The sequence below is a fragment of the Mugil cephalus genome, chromosome 3 (assembly GCF_022458985.1).
Source record: "Mugil cephalus isolate CIBA_MC_2020 chromosome 3, CIBA_Mcephalus_1.1, whole genome shotgun sequence".
NCBI lineage: Eukaryota > Metazoa > Chordata > Actinopteri > Mugiliformes > Mugilidae > Mugil > Mugil cephalus.
This window is the reverse complement of record NC_061772.1, coordinates 20,729,835-20,746,871: the sequence shown is the minus strand read 5'-3', so window position 1 is coordinate 20,746,871 and position 17,037 is coordinate 20,729,835. Positions and strand designations below refer to the sequence as shown.

Genomic DNA, 17,037 nt, shown 5'->3' with positions numbered 1-17,037 from the left:
CTTTTTTTTTTTACAATGAAAATATTAAAGCAATCATCAGATGCCATAGAAGAAACTGATCTCTACTAAGAAATACCAATTAATTAGAAATATATGAAGTAAATAAATGTTTATAAAACCAATACAAGGTGAAAACATCCAAGAGGATGAATAAATGGGCTAAATGTGTCATTTGAGAACTGTGGATGTATGTGAAAAACAGAAAATGCTAAAATGTTACATAGGGTTTCAAACTGTTACCAGACAAACTTTGGAGACTTTAATACAAAAATCAAGTGAACATGTGTAGAAATGGTTCACAGAAATGCATTCATGGGCTAAAGTGATGCAACAACCAAATGTGCAGCTAAAAGAGAATTAAATGAATCAATTCCCGGTACATTGTGAGATTAATAAAAAGGTCCGAATCTGAGACAGCGGCGTGAACGGTACTAAAGCAAACTTTATTAGAATAAACAAAGAAAACATCACAAAGACAAAATAGCTATAAATCTATCCTCTTCCTCATTTTGTTTCTCATACAGTGTGTTTACTCCGTACTTCAATAATAAACGTGGAAACAATAAATCAGTCAGAAATGACGGGTGTGGAGAAACTAACCTGCCTGCAACTGTCACAAAACTCCCAGAGAATTCTTCTGGCGAGGAAATTTTTCTGTATTTTTTTCCTATTTATAATCGCGCATTATTCCACACACGGACACAATCGCACACACACACTCAAGCACACTCAGACCAATGTCTTTTACTTTGGTCTTTTTGTTGTTCAAACAGGATGCTACGCACTTCGCCTGGAGACTCTTATCTAAATGAAGGCCGCGCCGCTCGACATGGGGCACCTTCAGGGTCTCAACAGTTTATAAATGACTGAAGTCTGAAGGACGAACATGCACACACTGTTTATTTATACGTATTTACAAATCTGCAAAACCCCCAAACCGTTGCCTTCAACGTCGCTTTCACCCGTCGCTCCTCCTCTCGGCCGAGCTCTCGGGCCAGCGGGGATCTGGACGGCGGTCGGGGCTAGTGGATCCTCGTCAGCTCCTCCACGATCTTAATCACCTCGTCCACTGTAGCTTCACGCTTCATGCCGCTGCCGTCATCGATCTGAAACGGAACCACACCGAGCAGTGAGCCTCCGCCGCCGTGACAAACCGCAACGCCGCCACTTACGTCACATTAGACGACAAACGAAGAGAGACGCGAGGCACGTGCTCCAAGACCATTCTGACCTTTTTGAGTTTGTTTTCAGTTGTTTTAGAGATAAGATTATCCGGGGTATCTTTTGTCTCGCTTATGGACATCGCCGATTGTATCTTACTCCCTCAATTTTCTTCAGAGACTGCATTTTATCAGTGTATCTTTGCATCGCTTTCTTCTCTTTCACGTGTTTAATCCTAGAAACTAAATCGTCATCTAGTTGAGTTTTTTGCTGGACAAAAGTAATTCTTTTCTCTCAAGCTGTAAAGCTGCGACATTAATCATGTGAGCAATCAACAGAAACGACAAATATGAGGTTATTCTGCTTTTTCTAATCTTAACATTTGGTCAAAAATTTGGCGTTTGATGGCATCTACACTAGAGATCGGCCGATATTTGCATCTTTTACTGGTATCAGCATCGGCCCGATATGTAGCTGCGTTTGTATTGCAGCAAGATTTACAGGCAGATGCATCCACATGCAGCCCTGTGATGCTGGAGATGCTGTGGACCCGTGCAGCCCATACATTGCCCCTCCCCCACTAGCAGAGTACGTGCAGCTGGAAACTGGAAAATGTTTGTGCTCTACCTCTTTTAATTATTTATGTTGTACCCGTAAGAGCGTTTTTGCTTAAACTGGCACTTGGTAACTGGTAACATTTGTTATCATCGTGTCATTTTTATCATGTAAATGGAGGCAGAAAAAGTGGTAATATCGGCTCCAAATATCGGCCCAGAAAAAATTGTGCGGCCAGCATGTATCAGCCATCAGCCAAGGCTGATATTAAAAAAAATAAAAATAAAAAATCTGTATCTATCTGTCATCTATACGAATTATGTGAATCGATAAAAAAGTTACCAGATCTTGAAATTAACTCATAGTTACAGCCTTAAATTCTTCAATTAATGGGATGGAATAGAAACCGTCTAATGCAGCGCAAGTGAGACAAACTTTTACATCCTCTGTTGAGTTCACAGGTGATTCTGAATGTCCTCCAGAGGAAAGTGGTTAGAGAAAATGAATGAATTTAATTAATGAAATGATCTGAAGATTATGGCATTATGTGAATCGATAAAAAAGTTACCAGATCTTGAAATTAACTCTTAGTCACAGCCTTAATTTCTTCAATTCATAATTTAAAACATGCATATTTTAATTGCAAATGAAGTCCGGATGCAGCAGCATATTTTTAAAGCAATGTTCCAGCTCTAGTAGACTCCTGGCAAAGAGACCATTCAAATATTTCAGTCTGTCTTCATCAGCTTTTCTTAACAGGCAACCTGGGAACAACCTTTGTTCACAAGCTGAAAGTGTGCTTTTCTTTTTTTCTTTAAATGCAATGAGAGCAAAGAGACACAAAGCCTATTAGGGCTATTTGTTTACCTGCCAAACGTGATTTTACCACCTGTTCAGCAATAAATGTTTGTCCCACTCAGAGCACGGGAGCAGTTAATAAAATCTGTCTTTCTAGGTTCAACACAGTTCTAGGCCAAAAACACAAATGCCAGCACAGACTGTTTGTACACCTTCTGTTGAGCCTCTGCTCTAGCAATATGTCTATGTAAATCTCTGTTAATAAAATAGCTTAGCGCCCATCGCAGGTAAACACCAACTGTGCCAACAAGCCGGCAATGAGACCAAGAGTTGAGAAAGCCTTAAGGAGACCGGGAGCGATGACGCAATCTTAACTGATCTCAACTTTGAGACGAGTTGTAGTGTTGACAGACAAAAAAAAGCTGCCCACAATTTTGGTTCCTGTCTCCAAATTTATAGTCCTACAGCAAATAAACTGAGCAAGGTTTGTCTGTGAACTAAAACGGGATGAATTGTGCTCAACAATGCGTCAGCTGACAGGTTCCATACACAAGCAATGCTGCTGGGTTCCCATTGTTTCAGCTGGAAACATTTAGAGGTGGGAAATTAACACCTAGGCAACGAGAGCCTTCAGGTTGTTACATACTCCCTGAGAAGTGAGAAATTATGTCATTTTGTTCTCACAGCTCGTTCTCGACACATGAACCGGGCAGAACCTTTTTCTTTTGTGGTGTCTGGATGCTAACATTCGCAGCTAATATCTGCTAATGTGTCCTAATGTCTCTTGGGTAGAGATACATAATGACTCGTCAAAACTACTGGCTGACATTGGAGAATAATAAGAAAAGTGCCTCTCGTCGTCTCCCACAATGCTTAGCACGTGTATGGAGCAGTGAAAGGGCTCTATGAGGACTTCACCGAAGTTCGGCACTTGAGCTTCTCATGAAGTAAAAATGACCTGGCCAAAACAAACTTTTTTCTTCATCTTACAGCCCTAGGAGCGAAAATACATTTTTATCTTCTGGCGGAGTATGTATCGATTATTAAACAGGATGAGATGTGCCAAGAGGTGCTAAGATCTGAGGCAAAACATGTTTAGAAGCCCAGTTCATCTGAAGACCATCCAGCAGGCTAGCCGTTAGCTACTAGCTAGCAACCAACAAGGAAAGACCCGATACCTAGCCTAGCCAACAGCAGTAAGCCGCACATCATTGGGGTTTTCAAGTGGTCACCTCTCTTCACTGATGTTTTAAGTTACGGCCACGAGAAGAAGACTTCATAGTGAGTTCTTGCATCCTTGACTCCCACTTAAAATCTTTATCTGTCAGGATGTTAGGGAGGTGGGAGCTAAAAACCAAAGGAGGGGTACGTAAATCTTAAGAGAAATTACAAGAAACGACAAACTATTGGGCTTTTTGGAGAAACGGTTATAAAACTTTGGTCGCATTAGTAGTTATCTGAAAAACACACATTAATAAATTTATGTAGACCACTCACCAGGATGTCAGTTGGCATGATTACGAATTTACATGATTTACTCACAGCGCCGCACTGTCCTGCAGCTAAAAGCGCGTAGATGTTGATGAACTCGGAGTTCTCACCTGAAGAGTGCTGACGACCTCCTGCATCTTCGCCCGGCCGAGGTCCAGGAAGCTTTCAATCAGGTCCCCGTCGATGAATCCCGTGGCTTGCTCTGTCTTCCGCTCCGTGTGGAAGGACCTCCAGGTGCCGTGCAGTTAAGGCAAATCAATACAAGGCTGCAGCCATCGCCTGAGGACTGCACCTCAGGTACAATAACACATATTTTACCTCAGGCACAGTCAACAAATATTCGGCCCGACGTGAAAGGAAGCCTAACGAAAACGGCACAGCTGGTGATGTGGAGACCCGGTCGGTCATTCAGGATGGTTCGACTGAACCGACAAACAACTGGAGTGTAAACTGTAGCCGGACTGCAAAACAAAAAATTACTTTTTAAATCATTTTAATAAAGGAAGTACAATAAATATACCACAGATTGATTAGAGGTGAAATAACCCTGAATTCTTCTGTTTTTAAATATCTGAAGTCTGCTACAGCTTTTCTGATTATTTTACCCAATTACTCTCGCATTCAACAAGTGAGAAAAAACAAAAAAAAACGAAACAAAACGCCCCTCACATTTAAATCAGGTCATTAAATGCATTGTTTTGTCTGATCAGGGGTATAAAACCTACTGGGTTCAATTTAACTACTGCAGACTAAAGAAAACAGTTGACATTTACACTGAAGGATCTCAACCGGATTTTAACTGAGTGATCATCAAAATTAAAAATGAATTCGCAAACAAATCATATCATCACATAATGTAGCAGAGTGGCCACAAACTAATTAGTGCAATATAAGGCAATTACCAACTGCTTTTTTCAGGATTTACTGCGTAAGAGACGACCCGGTCCTGTCAGTGTGGGGTCACCTCCGTCGTCACAGATGGCGAGCGCATTTATGAATATATATATATATATAAAGAAAAAGGATATAAGCTGTGCTCGATCTTGCCCACGCTCTTGATGACCTTGTTGAGGCGGTTCTGCAGGTCCAGCAGGAGGCTGTACCAGCCCTCGGACAGAGACGTCACCAGACCTAACACACACACACACAAACAAACAAACAAACACACATCAGAGTCGGCAACACAACTCCGTCTTTTGCTCTGCACCTCACTGCAGCAGATGGCAACGACTTGAGATTTACCATCAGCGAGACAGGAGGAAGGATTTTAGGATCAGATTTAAAATAGAACTCGCAACAGCTTTCTAATAAATAAATTATAAACACATCATTAGCGTGACAGCAATCCTCCTAATGTAAGTTTCATGCTTGTGCGCTACAGTGTGTTAGGTGTTAAATAGCATGATTTTAGTGGTTCATTAATTCAAGACGCCCCTAAAATTCTTCATTTTGAGTGACTTGAGTGTAAACGTTAAGAGTCACAGAGCTGCTGGGGGGGAGGGGGCTGTTCTCCCATCTGTGCTCAAAACTAAAATTTGATTAAACTGAGTGCATTATTGTGACGCTCCGGGGAAGTAATCAGCTCTCGAACTGACAGTACAGAAAAAAAAAACAAAAACAAAAACAAAAAAACTGGCAAACTTGTGAACAAAGAGTTCCACTGATTTGTGATGCAGAGCTTGTTTCTCTGTGAACAAAGTCGTGGAAGTGAGTTGGGGCAAACTGCCTGCAGGATTCAGGAGAGCAGCGGGACAGCAAACAACAATTATTCTTATCAGTTGATCTGATAATTATTTTATTGGATCTGTGGATTTAATTATTGTGTTTATAAAATGCTGGAAAATGTGATTTTTCAGTTGTTTATTTTTGTGTTTTCCCCAGTTTTTTTTAAATTTAAATATGAATACCTGTATTTTTATTTATTTTCCACTCTTTATTTGACGTCATTAGATTTTTTATTATTTATTTCCTCCATTAAAAAGACAAAACAAACAAAAAAAAGGTTGTTAATGAAAACTTTAGCAATAAGGAGGTTGTTTAAAAACTCATTTTAGTCCAGTGTGAAAACACCTCAAAGGGTCCAGTAACACAACAGCTTATTAACTTGTAAATAACGACAACCAATGTTTCCCTTTGCTTTAGTGCAAAAAAAGTACAGCTACACGTAATAAGCAGCAGCAAATTTCTTAAGAAGTGCAAGGCGCAAGTGCAATTTCCTATTTTATGGAAAATTTTCAGCTAATACCTTCAGTGTAATTTTTGTAAATTCATCCCACCGGCCAGATCGGATCGTCTGGGGGGCCCAGTTTTGGCCCCCGGTCCTTATGTTTGACACCCCTGGTTTTAAACCACCTTTGCTTATTAAAACATTTGACGTCACCCAATTGGAGAATTAATTAATTAGAATTAATCTGCATCTATTTTCACCGTTTTCTCTAAATCTAATTAAAACCTGGATAGAAACTTGACACAGGAATCCATTAATTGTCGCTTTGTCTTGCCTACAGTTAAAATCTGGGAACCAAATAATGTCAGTGATTGATGAAACATGAACGCACTGATAGTGAGAGCAGCATCGTGCATCGGTCCAACAGCTGCACGACTAATCTGAGGTCATACTTTCAAAACGAGCTCTGATCCAACGTGACACCACACTGGGGTTACGTAACGTCAGCTTCTCATCGGCTATGAGGTGTTTTCACACGAGGAAGTGTTGCTGCCACAGTTGCTGGAAATCTTTAGTCAATCTTCCTTATAGATATTCAGGTGCAGCTCCACCACCCTAGAAAAAAAAAAAGGCACGACGCTACAGCCTCTCACTGAGAATATTTGCGTTTGAATATGAGCTTCTCAATGCGGAACGGTGGACTGGAAAAAAAAGGCTCTGTTTGAAGAGTTAACCAGAAATGTGAGCTCTTGTGATGTGTTGGCATGAGATGTGTTTCCTTCTGTGGCCTTCCTTCAAAGAGTTCTGACCAAAGGAGCACACGAGAGGAGCGGGGCATCAAAACGGAGACAACCTTGGTGCGGCTGTCAAAAGAGGACTGGATTAGGAACCGTCTAATGCGGCGCAAGTGAGACAAACTTTTACATCCGCAACTGAATTCATGGGTGATTTTAAATTTCCTCCAGAGGAAAGCGGTTAGAGAAAATAAATTGATTTAATTAATGAAGTGATCTGAAGATGTACTCAAGGATATACACTGACAATTTAATGTTCGTTAGGTTAATTAATGATTCTAAATTAACCTTAGATGTGATTGTGTGTCTCTCTGCGTTAGCACTGCAATACACTGGAGACCTGTCCAGGGTGTACGCCGCCTCTGGACAGCTGGGATAAGCTCCAGCCCTCCATCACAACCCTCCAGAGGACAAGCGGTTACAGAAAACGAATGAATGAACGACTTTAATTAATGAAGTGATGTGAGGATGTACTGAACGATATAAAGTGACAATCTGAGGCCTTTTGTCTGTGTTTAAGATACTGTCGCGCTTAACCAACATCACGTAACCTCACTTCCATTGACTGTCTATACTTTGGACAAATCACCCACTGGATTCTGAACCTTGAAAATGAAGCCCGAGAGAGGCAGAGCCCGTGGGCGCCATGTTGGATGAGCTTTGCTCCGCCCACAAATATGGACATAGGGGTCAAAGGAGCTAAAGGAGCCTGGATGTTGAGACCCACCCACCCAACTCTCTGCTAACTGTTAGCTCAGGCTAAAAAACTAACAAATGAAGTATAAAAATATTTACCCTTCGTACAGTTTTCATGATAAAAATAATGTTTTGTACCAGGCTGTTAACATGTTTAATATCGCTGTAAAGTTGGACTTTTTAACATGGGATTTACTCCCTTTTGGAGCCTCAAGTGGCCACTTGATGAACTGCAATCGTTTTGCAGTTCCACACAATCTTCACCACTCAGACCAGGACTGACAAGACAAATGACATTAAATTTAAATTAAGCATTCAAGACTTTGAGAAGAGCTTTGAAGAGGATGTGATCATCTTCCTATGACACAATATTCAAGTTTTTGGGAAAAAAACAAAAAAAACAAAATAAGTTTGTTATAAGTTTGGGGCAGAAAAACTTTGTGGCCACGCAGCTTTTTCTTCCCAGAAACACGAAATAAATCACAACATCTTACAGTGCGATGAGAGCAGTAGCGGTATTTATCTTCATTAAGCCTCAGTTTACCAGGTACTGTGGAAGGTTTTTTATGCCTGAAAGTACAATGGTCGCTCTCAATTCCTGTGAAACTTTCCTCAGAGACATTTTTAAGGAATCGCAAAGGGTTTAGAGGGGAAATAATATGGACCAGGGCCAAATTACTGCCACATCCAAAAGATCTGATTGCCCTATTTTTCACCTATGTCACTGTTACTGCCAGGCTGAGAGTTACTAGCTTAAATCTGATTAATGAGGTGTAAAACTGTGATTTATTTCCTTTTCTCATCACTTTCTGAAATAGAAACATTCGTTTTGGGGAAGCTACTTTGACAGAGCTCTGTGTTCTCACTAATTGGCCTTATAGCAGACAGCTTATTATTGGAAACACTATCAACGAGAGCTTTCTCCGCACAGTGTTACAGTCATTTACTGAATGAATGGCAACTTCTTGGGAGATTTTCCAGGATTCTGAATCAAATTTTTTTTTTTATTATTAGTATTATTATTCAGGGTTTTTTTTTGTGGTCACTGTGGACTATTTTCTACCAAAAGCAAAATAAAACTGTGTGTGGTTTATGCTGAGAAACGGGGGCAGTGTGGCTGAAAACACAAGCTGCTGCTGCAGAGTCTTTAAAGCTAATATTTAAAAGCTTGGAGCCCCACCAACTAAATCCTGTTCATCTCCATTGAATCCAGGTGGAAGCAGAAGCCTCAGCGGAGGATATTAGAAGTAAATACAGAACTATATGTATGGCTGTGAGAGGGAGAGAGAAACTATGCTGCGTTTGTGATTTGGATGAGCTAAAGCTTAGATAAGACTAAAGGGGTTTAGGGCAGACTCATCCTTGAATCCCTCCTCCCTACAATCCAGTTTGGGCTTCCCTCGGTCCCAAGGTTTGGTCCAGATTATTTGGTGTTGTGAGGATACGGAGACCCCCCTTAAAACTGAGAACACACAGTTGATAATGTCGTCAAGGAATGCCAAACATCCAAGCCTTCTCATTACTGCCCCCCACTGGACCGGAGGCTGGATCAGTTAACGTAATGCATTCAATGCTTCCTAGTCTGGCACCGTAATCTAACCAGTATCCTGTAGTGTGAGTTGCTCTATTATTTCAAAACTGGCTGCAAACTCCTGTATTCCGACCCCAGCTTGACAGAAACCTAATCAAAGAATTTGAAGTTAAGCCTAGACAATTAAAAAGATGAGAAAGCTGCATGTGTCAGTTAGCATAGCATCGCACAAAACAGTTCAGCCTGTGGGTGCGTTCGAACTCCACCAGCGTCACCAGTGACACTGTTGCTGTTGGAGCGTTACTCAAGCACTCCGTGGTGCCATCAACGTGGGGCACCAAGTAGATATATAACAACAGGCGTCAAACTTTAAGCGTGTCGCCAGCCTCCATTCAAAATGTCGGTTCTGTCTCTGCGTGCGTGAACAAATTATAGGCGCTTTATAGTTCTGTGTTAAGTTAACGCAGAGTGTTAGGCAATAACGCATAAACTAGCGCCTTAGCTGATGGGCACCTCCCATGAAATGTAACCATGGGAGCAGTGACTGGTTCGCTTGGTATTATTTTATTTTTTACCTTACCAACACCTTATTTTTTTTAATAAAGTATTGGTAAGGTTAACTGACAGAGCACTTTTCGCCAAAACCATCCACCACAAAAACAGTTTCTTCCCCCAGGCTGTTGCTCTGATGACCATTCTCAGTAACTTTTGTAGTAACTTAGACTTTGAACGTGTTAAAATAACAAAATAAAGACACATCAATATAACAAAACAAGTTCATTAACAGTAATTAACTGTACATATTTACTTTTCAAGTTTACTGTGTATATCTACTCCTGACCTTTATTTTTTTCTATTTCTTCTAATTTATGTTGTACGGTTTTCTAGATTTCCATTTTTTTTAACGCTTTTATTTTTTATTTTTACTTTGTTCTACTTTGTTCTACCATTGAGCAAAGAGACCCTTAGTTAAACTTCCAACAAAGCCGATTCCGAGGAGGTTTGAAGACAGACATCTGTATGACTTGTGTCCAGTGAAATTTCAGCAAAAGTTTCAGCCGCTATTGTTGAAAGTGAAGCAGGAAGTGCAAACAAAAATTAACCAGACTGGTGTCGACTAGTGTTTGAGTTGTTGTGCCATAATTTTCTCACATAACTCATTCACCTAAAGCTGTAATTGTGCACAAACGTTTGTCAAGTTGTCATCGTTCCTACCGATCATGCCGTTAACGGTGCCAAAGAGCACGGAGCCCTGAGTGGGCGTTGAGCTCTCGCCCAGGTTCTGCAGCACCAGCGAGCCGTGGCAGAAGACGTTCACAAACTCCCCGAGGTGAAAGACCCCGACCTCCTGCAGGTGCTGCCGCTCCTCGTCTGTGGTGGCCGCACTGTCCGCGGGAAGGGGCAGAGGGAGAGAAAAGCAGAGGCAGGGATTAGAAACATTAAGGGATGAAAACAGTGGGATGAAATGGGAAGTAAAACGGCGTCGAAGGAGGGAACGGTCGGACTGGTGGGTGGGACTTGATCGATTAAGTGAAAGAAAAACAAGAGGGGCAGAGATATCAGAAGCAGTAGAAAAGGTCAAAGAATGATGGAGAAGTAATGGAGGAAAAAGGGGGTGAGAGGGAGTGAAGAGAGCAACAGGGGGAAAAACGTGATACAAAAATAAAGGTCAAAAGCATTGAGAGGTCCAATTTGATGTATTAGGAGAATAATAAATGGAGGCATAAATTGAACACACTATTTTAGAGGTCTCATCTTTCTTCTTTTACCTTAAAGTCGACACTTCAAAAAAATAAAAATAAAAAAATAAATAAAAAGCTCAGAGGCAAGATGAATCTTAATTTCCCAAATAAATGCAAGGACAATGTTCCTGCGCCGCATTTATATCAATAATGCTGCTCCAAAAAATTACCGTGGGACTGTGTAGAAAGCGCCTCCTAATGAGGTAACGTTGGCTCCAGTACATAAATACTGGAGATGAATTACACACTTTTGTCAGTTTGACTGTAAATGAGCAGCTCGGGGGACGGCGATGATTACAGGAGAGGCTGGAACTCGTGCGCAAAAGACACGAGCGCTTCACGGGAGCGAGCTTTCATGATTTCCTCACCTGTCTTTTTGGCAAACGAACAGGTTGAAGGCGTTCTCCGCCCCGAGGAAGTTGTCGTCGTCCAGGATTTCAACCGCGCTCATCCAGTTAGGATTGAAGTCACGAGCAATCTGAGCATGAGACACGGGGACGTGCCGGAGAGAAACCGTAAACACAGAGGTACTGGCAAAAAAAACCAAAACAACAACAAAAAAACAGACGCTCTCTCTTCACCAAACAAATACTGCATTATCTACGAGCGAACAAGTGCTGAAATCCAATATGTTTCAAGGGCAACAGGTTTTCAAAACGCCCTTGGAGACAGACACATTCAAAAGCACAAAATCTGTTCATCGTGTTCTGAGTATGTAATGGAAACCACTTTGTACTGTTAGGATGTGTGAACAAACAGTGCAGACTATCGCTCCGTCACTGCCTGATATTCACTTGAAGCGTGGAAAACGGCGGAACAGTAATGAGGCTGCCAGAGAAGATTGATACCGCTCACATGTCTGAGCATTAATTATCGAGCCGATGTCAGGAAATGATAGTGTCTCAAAATCTGCCAACCAGCACATCTAACGCTCGCTGTTTAAAACGTGTACACCGGTCAGGGAAAACATTATGACCACCTTAGGAGTGTCATTTCTACGTGGTGGGGGTGTGTGGTTTGGTCTGGGTGGGTGTTACGCTACATGTGTAAGTAACATCCAGATGAATGAATGCCAGGTCCAAACGTTTCCCAGCAGAACACTGAATTGTCACAAGATGATCAAAGTTATTTACTTCTCCTGTCAGTGGTCATAATGTTATGCCTGATCGGTGTTTTAATCTGTAAAAAATGTTTTCGCTACTAACGATTTACTCATAGATTTTTTGTTTTGTTTTACGGACAATGAACACAGATGGATGGATTGGTATCGATCTCATCATCTAACTCAGCAAGAATAAAATAAATGCATTTCTTAATATGTCGGGCTATTTCCCCTGATATTATAACCCTTCATTACCGTCATCTTAAATATTGGCAAACTGCCAACACATCAATGCAATTAAATGACCTCTGTTAAATAACGTGTCACCGTATCACGATGCTTATGCACGTTGTCGATTGCACGGCCTGGCACGGTGGAAATAAACAAAATAAGGATGAAATCTGATCTTCAAAAGTGGAGGACCAACGCCGTGCACGAGCATCTTAACACAAATGATCAGACCTTAAAAGACGAGAAGACAACGGTGCTAGTATTTGGATTACTAAAGTGAGTTTTGTCCGATTCTTGGCTGATTTGATGTTAAAATGTTGTCATTATGGGAAACAAAGTAAAGAACTTTCAAAAGAAGTTTAAAAGTTCACGCTAGAAGTCCTATTTATTATTCAGTGGAAGGGGGAGTTTTTGAAATCGAAAAAAAAAAAATAAAAAATCCTTGATTTCACCCCTAAAGCTGTTTGCTATTTAAGAACATTGGCATTTTTGGAGGATATTCACTCTTTAAGCTTTAATTTTGGCCTCTTTTATGATTCCATGCAGGTCTGGTAACCTTGCAACGTGTGTCTGTTTTAATGTATACTGTTCTTAGGAGGGATGAACTATCTCGTTTTATGGTGAAGTGCAATGACAATAAAAAAAAAACTATGGTATTCTGCTATAAATATCTGGCTATTTCCTTCACTAGCTAGTGACAAATTTAACTTGGTGCTGGACAAACAACTGCCTGGTTTACAAGAATGAGGAGAATAAATCAAAACTGTGGAAAGATAAACCAAAATGAGCCACAAACCTGAGGGTGACAATGTTTTTGTTTCATTCTTTTACTCATTTTCCATGCAATATATTGTTAATATGCTATAAATCAATGATTATTTTCAATGCAATATTTTTGCGGCGATTGGAGGTGCGCTCCGTTTCTGAATAAACTCAAGCCTTTTAAGTCTCACACAATTGTTACGAGGAGCACAACGCCACAGCGTGCGCTCAAAAGGGTGCGTGACTTGTCGTCAGATCTCTTCATCTCCCTGCAACAAATCAATTTCAACACTCCACTTATCAAAAGGCTGGGAAATGTATGTCAACACTCGGCGTAGAGAGACAAATAACATTTATACTCCGCAGACAGAGGTAAAAACATTCAAGTGTGTGTAAACAGACACCCGACAAAAAAAATAAAATAAAATAACAGCTATCGCCCACCTTTCAACCCAGCAGCCTATTTTCCTACCAACACTTCTCACCTCTTCAAAGTTGCCCTCCATCGGTTTGTAGGCCAGCAGGAGGACAGACCTCATCAGGTCTCCCACCAGGATGAAGTCTCCTTTGGTCTTCAGGTACAGGGCCATGATGTTGTTGTAGTGGTTGCACTCGGTCCTGAGCTCCTTCTCAGCCGTCCACTCGTACAGACGGACCTGAAACGAGCGGCGTGTAACTGTGTTGTCATACAAGCCGCCAAAGACGGGAGCGTCGGCAATTAGATCCGACGGAAGCTGATGAACTGTCTGACATTTTTACTTCCACCTTGCCGTCACCCTGAGCGCGCCGTGCCCCGGCGACTGCGAGGACGAGGAGCTCATTAACAATGTGAGTTATCGGCTGCCACATTAACGAACAGTGAACGGCTAATTACACTCGCCATTTCACGCTGCTTGCACCATCTAACAAGTTTCAAAAATGGGTTTGAGGCGAGAGACTGATGGAGGAGCGGCGGCGTTATTTCTGTTTACAGGATGGCAGAGTGATAACAGGAGGAAGTTCAAAGTTCAGCAGATTTAACCTTTTAACCCTTTCAGGCATATTTCTTTTTCCTGTGTGTTTTTGTTCCTCTTCCTATTTAAATTTTTTTTCAGGAACCCATTTTCATGAAGTTACAAAATTGTCCACTCACATGATTAGTGACAAATATCTCCTAGTACAAAATAAATATCCAAAAACTTTAACAATTTTATTAATTCTTAGACTCTTTTTTTTTTAAACTTTTTTTTTCATTTGGTGGTGCCCTGCTACTGAAGTATTTACAAAAAATTCCCCAAATACTTTGGATTTCTAGCTCTGTGTCGGCCATCTTGATTTTGAGTAAAAAAAAATGTTTTAAAAAATTGTACTTCCACCGACGGGCAAATTGGTGGAAATGTATGGAGTGATGCACAAGCGTCGACCGTGCTGGTTGATATGCACTTACAACACCAAAACCCATTCATATACAGCTTTTGAATAGTGACCACTATGCATGAAAGCGTTAAAGCCTGAATGTGTCTCTGCTGATACGTTAAACAAATCCCTCCAAACAACTCTCTCTTCCTGGGGCTCCCCGGTGTTGCATCGCTCCCCAACCTGCAGCCGACAGCAGCGACGTGTCATCATAACCGTAATGACACCTTTTTTTTTTTTGTGCAACTTCTCAGCGTTCATCCACACTTAATATAAATAATAATAAATAATAATTCTAATATACATTTTACTTTTGTTTTTGTTGTTGTTACTTTTCTGCTGGAAATAATGCTGACCACTGGATCACTGACCATTTTAAAGACTTTTTAAACGAATTTAGTCGTCATCTTGGCTGATTTACTTTTTTTTGAAGTGCCAGCTGAATTTATTTTATACTAACAAGACAGATTATCTTAGCTAACCTGGTTAAAAAACACAAAAAAACAACTGTAAGCAATTGGACCTGTTGTGTTTTATGTACACAACCTGGAAAAACACCAGAAAGAAATGAAGGCAACTGAAAATACACTGACCTACAAAAATGTTGAGTGTGTGAATTTTTCAGAGCCTGGTTGGTTACCCATTCACCCATTTCAACGTCTGTTTGCTAAATTAAGCCAACCAGCTTCTAACTGTGGCTGCAGAGAGGCACCGGTCTTCTGATAAAATGTACGATAAGAAATAATTATTATTTCTAAACATATCCAACCTTCAAATACGGACACAGATTTAGATCTAAGGTCTAATTATTTTAGTTAATGAGAAAACTGAGGGAACAAAGCCACTCAAACAATGTTTTAAACGATCAATGAGTTCACATCTTCCACTGGAAACGACCTTTTTGTGTACAATTTATTTGTCTATTGCTGCCTTTGAATGGGATCGTGTTTACTGAGCGTCTGCACTCACATGCTCACGTGGACGTTGTGTCGTTTCCAGAAATGCCAGAGATGGAAATCTTTAAAAAAAATACCTGATTCATTTAAATTCAGGCATTTTAGAAGCTAATGTCAAATTATGTCTCTGTGTCTGTGCTGTATCAAAGTAGGAAATTAATATCACTGATTCTTTAATTACTGTTTGACTCAGGTGGATAAAAAGTGAGTTTTAAAAGGGAAATTTATGATTTTGATTGAGTCAGACAGACTAATTAAATGTAACACAACCCCCGTAACTCCACCCAGAAATACAAGGTTACAGCCCCGACAGTCATTTTGAATTATCTCCCAACTAATTTAAAGCAATTACGCTTCTTAAAAGTTAATGAAGTGGGTAAAACTCTGTGGTGAAGTCGAGAGTGAGGCCGCTGAACTGTGTGAAGAGTTCCAACTATACGTGATATCTTAGGATGAAGCTGCCTTTGGAGCTTTTAATCCTTTTTAATCTATCTGCAGCTCAGCGTGGATGAGCGTGATATTACAGGACAACGGGGGCGATGCTGCTTCTTCTTTCACACGGTACGTGTAAGTGTTTTCACATTTATCCACTTGGGACAAATCTACAAAAAATATAGACGACGTGGTTTTTAACCAGTCAAAGAAAAAACGTTGGTGAGGAAAGAACTCTTTTTTCCCCTCCAAGTCCAACATAAATGGGACAAGTCAAGAGGGTCGAAGGCCTCGTCAGACGCCACTCACTGTGCTGTTTATGCTGGCCAGAAGTTTTCCATTGAACTCCACCATAGAGTAGACGGCTCCTTTCACCTCCTTCTCAGCCACCGTTTGCAGCTTACCTGCAGGAAGGAGCACAATGTGTGTCAGTCAGCTTTCGGTTAGCATGCAAAGCTTTGCGCGCGCAAACTTAAGTCAAACTAGCACCTACAAAATCTCTGCGAGCGGCGCTCGACGACTGCGAGAGAGACGTGTGTGTGGGGGAAACGCGTTCGGAATAGGGATGAGGGGTAAAAACGAAGAGTCGAAAGAAGGAGGATAAATGAAAGGCGAGCGATGCACCTTGAGAGGGACAGACTGTGAAAGGAAATGAGGAGTATCGGTGGCGGTGAGGAGAGGATCATCTGATATGGAGCGATAAGAAAATGATTAAGTGTGGAGAGAAACAGGAGCATGGCAGGACACCGGGTCCGTGCTCAAAATAAAGGAACGGAGGAGGGTGGGTGGTGGGGGAGAGAGAAATGAAACCGGGTGAAGGATAATGGGAGCGAAGCCAAATGAGAGGCCTGAGAAGACAAACAGGACAGGGCACAGGAGGAGGAGGAGGAGGAGGAGGAGGAGGAGGGATGAGAAGACGGGAAAGTTTATTTGTTCGCTGGCTACTGACCGTCGGTGTAGTGGAAGACAATGATGCGTCCCTGCTTGGGCTCGGCCTCCTCCGGGTAAACCATGGCGGTGCCGACGATGAAATACACCGACGGGTCCTTTCCCAGACGACACGACACCATGCTGAGGGAGTACTCGCTGGGGAGGAACTGATGGGCATGGAGAACTGACAGACACACAAAACACAAAAGCAGTTTAGGAACGTGAGGGAAACGTTAACGGCTTCCACTTTTATCCGTTCTTAAAGACTGTGGTTTATTACAGTCGGAGAGTTTT

General features: G+C 41.4%; 1 protein-coding gene across 1 annotated transcript in view; it reads right to left on the bottom strand.

Moving 5' to 3' along the window:
* Positions 1–424: 424 nt before the first annotated feature.
* Positions 425–17,037, bottom strand: part of ddb1 (damage-specific DNA binding protein 1) — a 50,518-nt gene continuing 33,905 nt past the window's right edge. Inside the window, exons 20-27 of the mRNA XM_047580333.1 lie at positions 16,763–16,927; positions 16,123–16,217; positions 13,516–13,686; positions 11,304–11,413; positions 10,409–10,578; positions 5,034–5,136; positions 4,116–4,239; positions 425–1,106 (exon numbers count right to left, since the gene is read on the bottom strand). Coding sequence (XP_047436289.1) covers positions 1,023–1,106; positions 4,116–4,239; positions 5,034–5,136; positions 10,409–10,578; positions 11,304–11,413; positions 13,516–13,686; positions 16,123–16,217; positions 16,763–16,927 — 1,022 coding nt within the window. The 3' untranslated portion in view covers positions 425–1,022. The remainder of the gene's footprint in view (positions 1,107–4,115; positions 4,240–5,033; positions 5,137–10,408; positions 10,579–11,303; positions 11,414–13,515; positions 13,687–16,122; positions 16,218–16,762; positions 16,928–17,037) is intronic.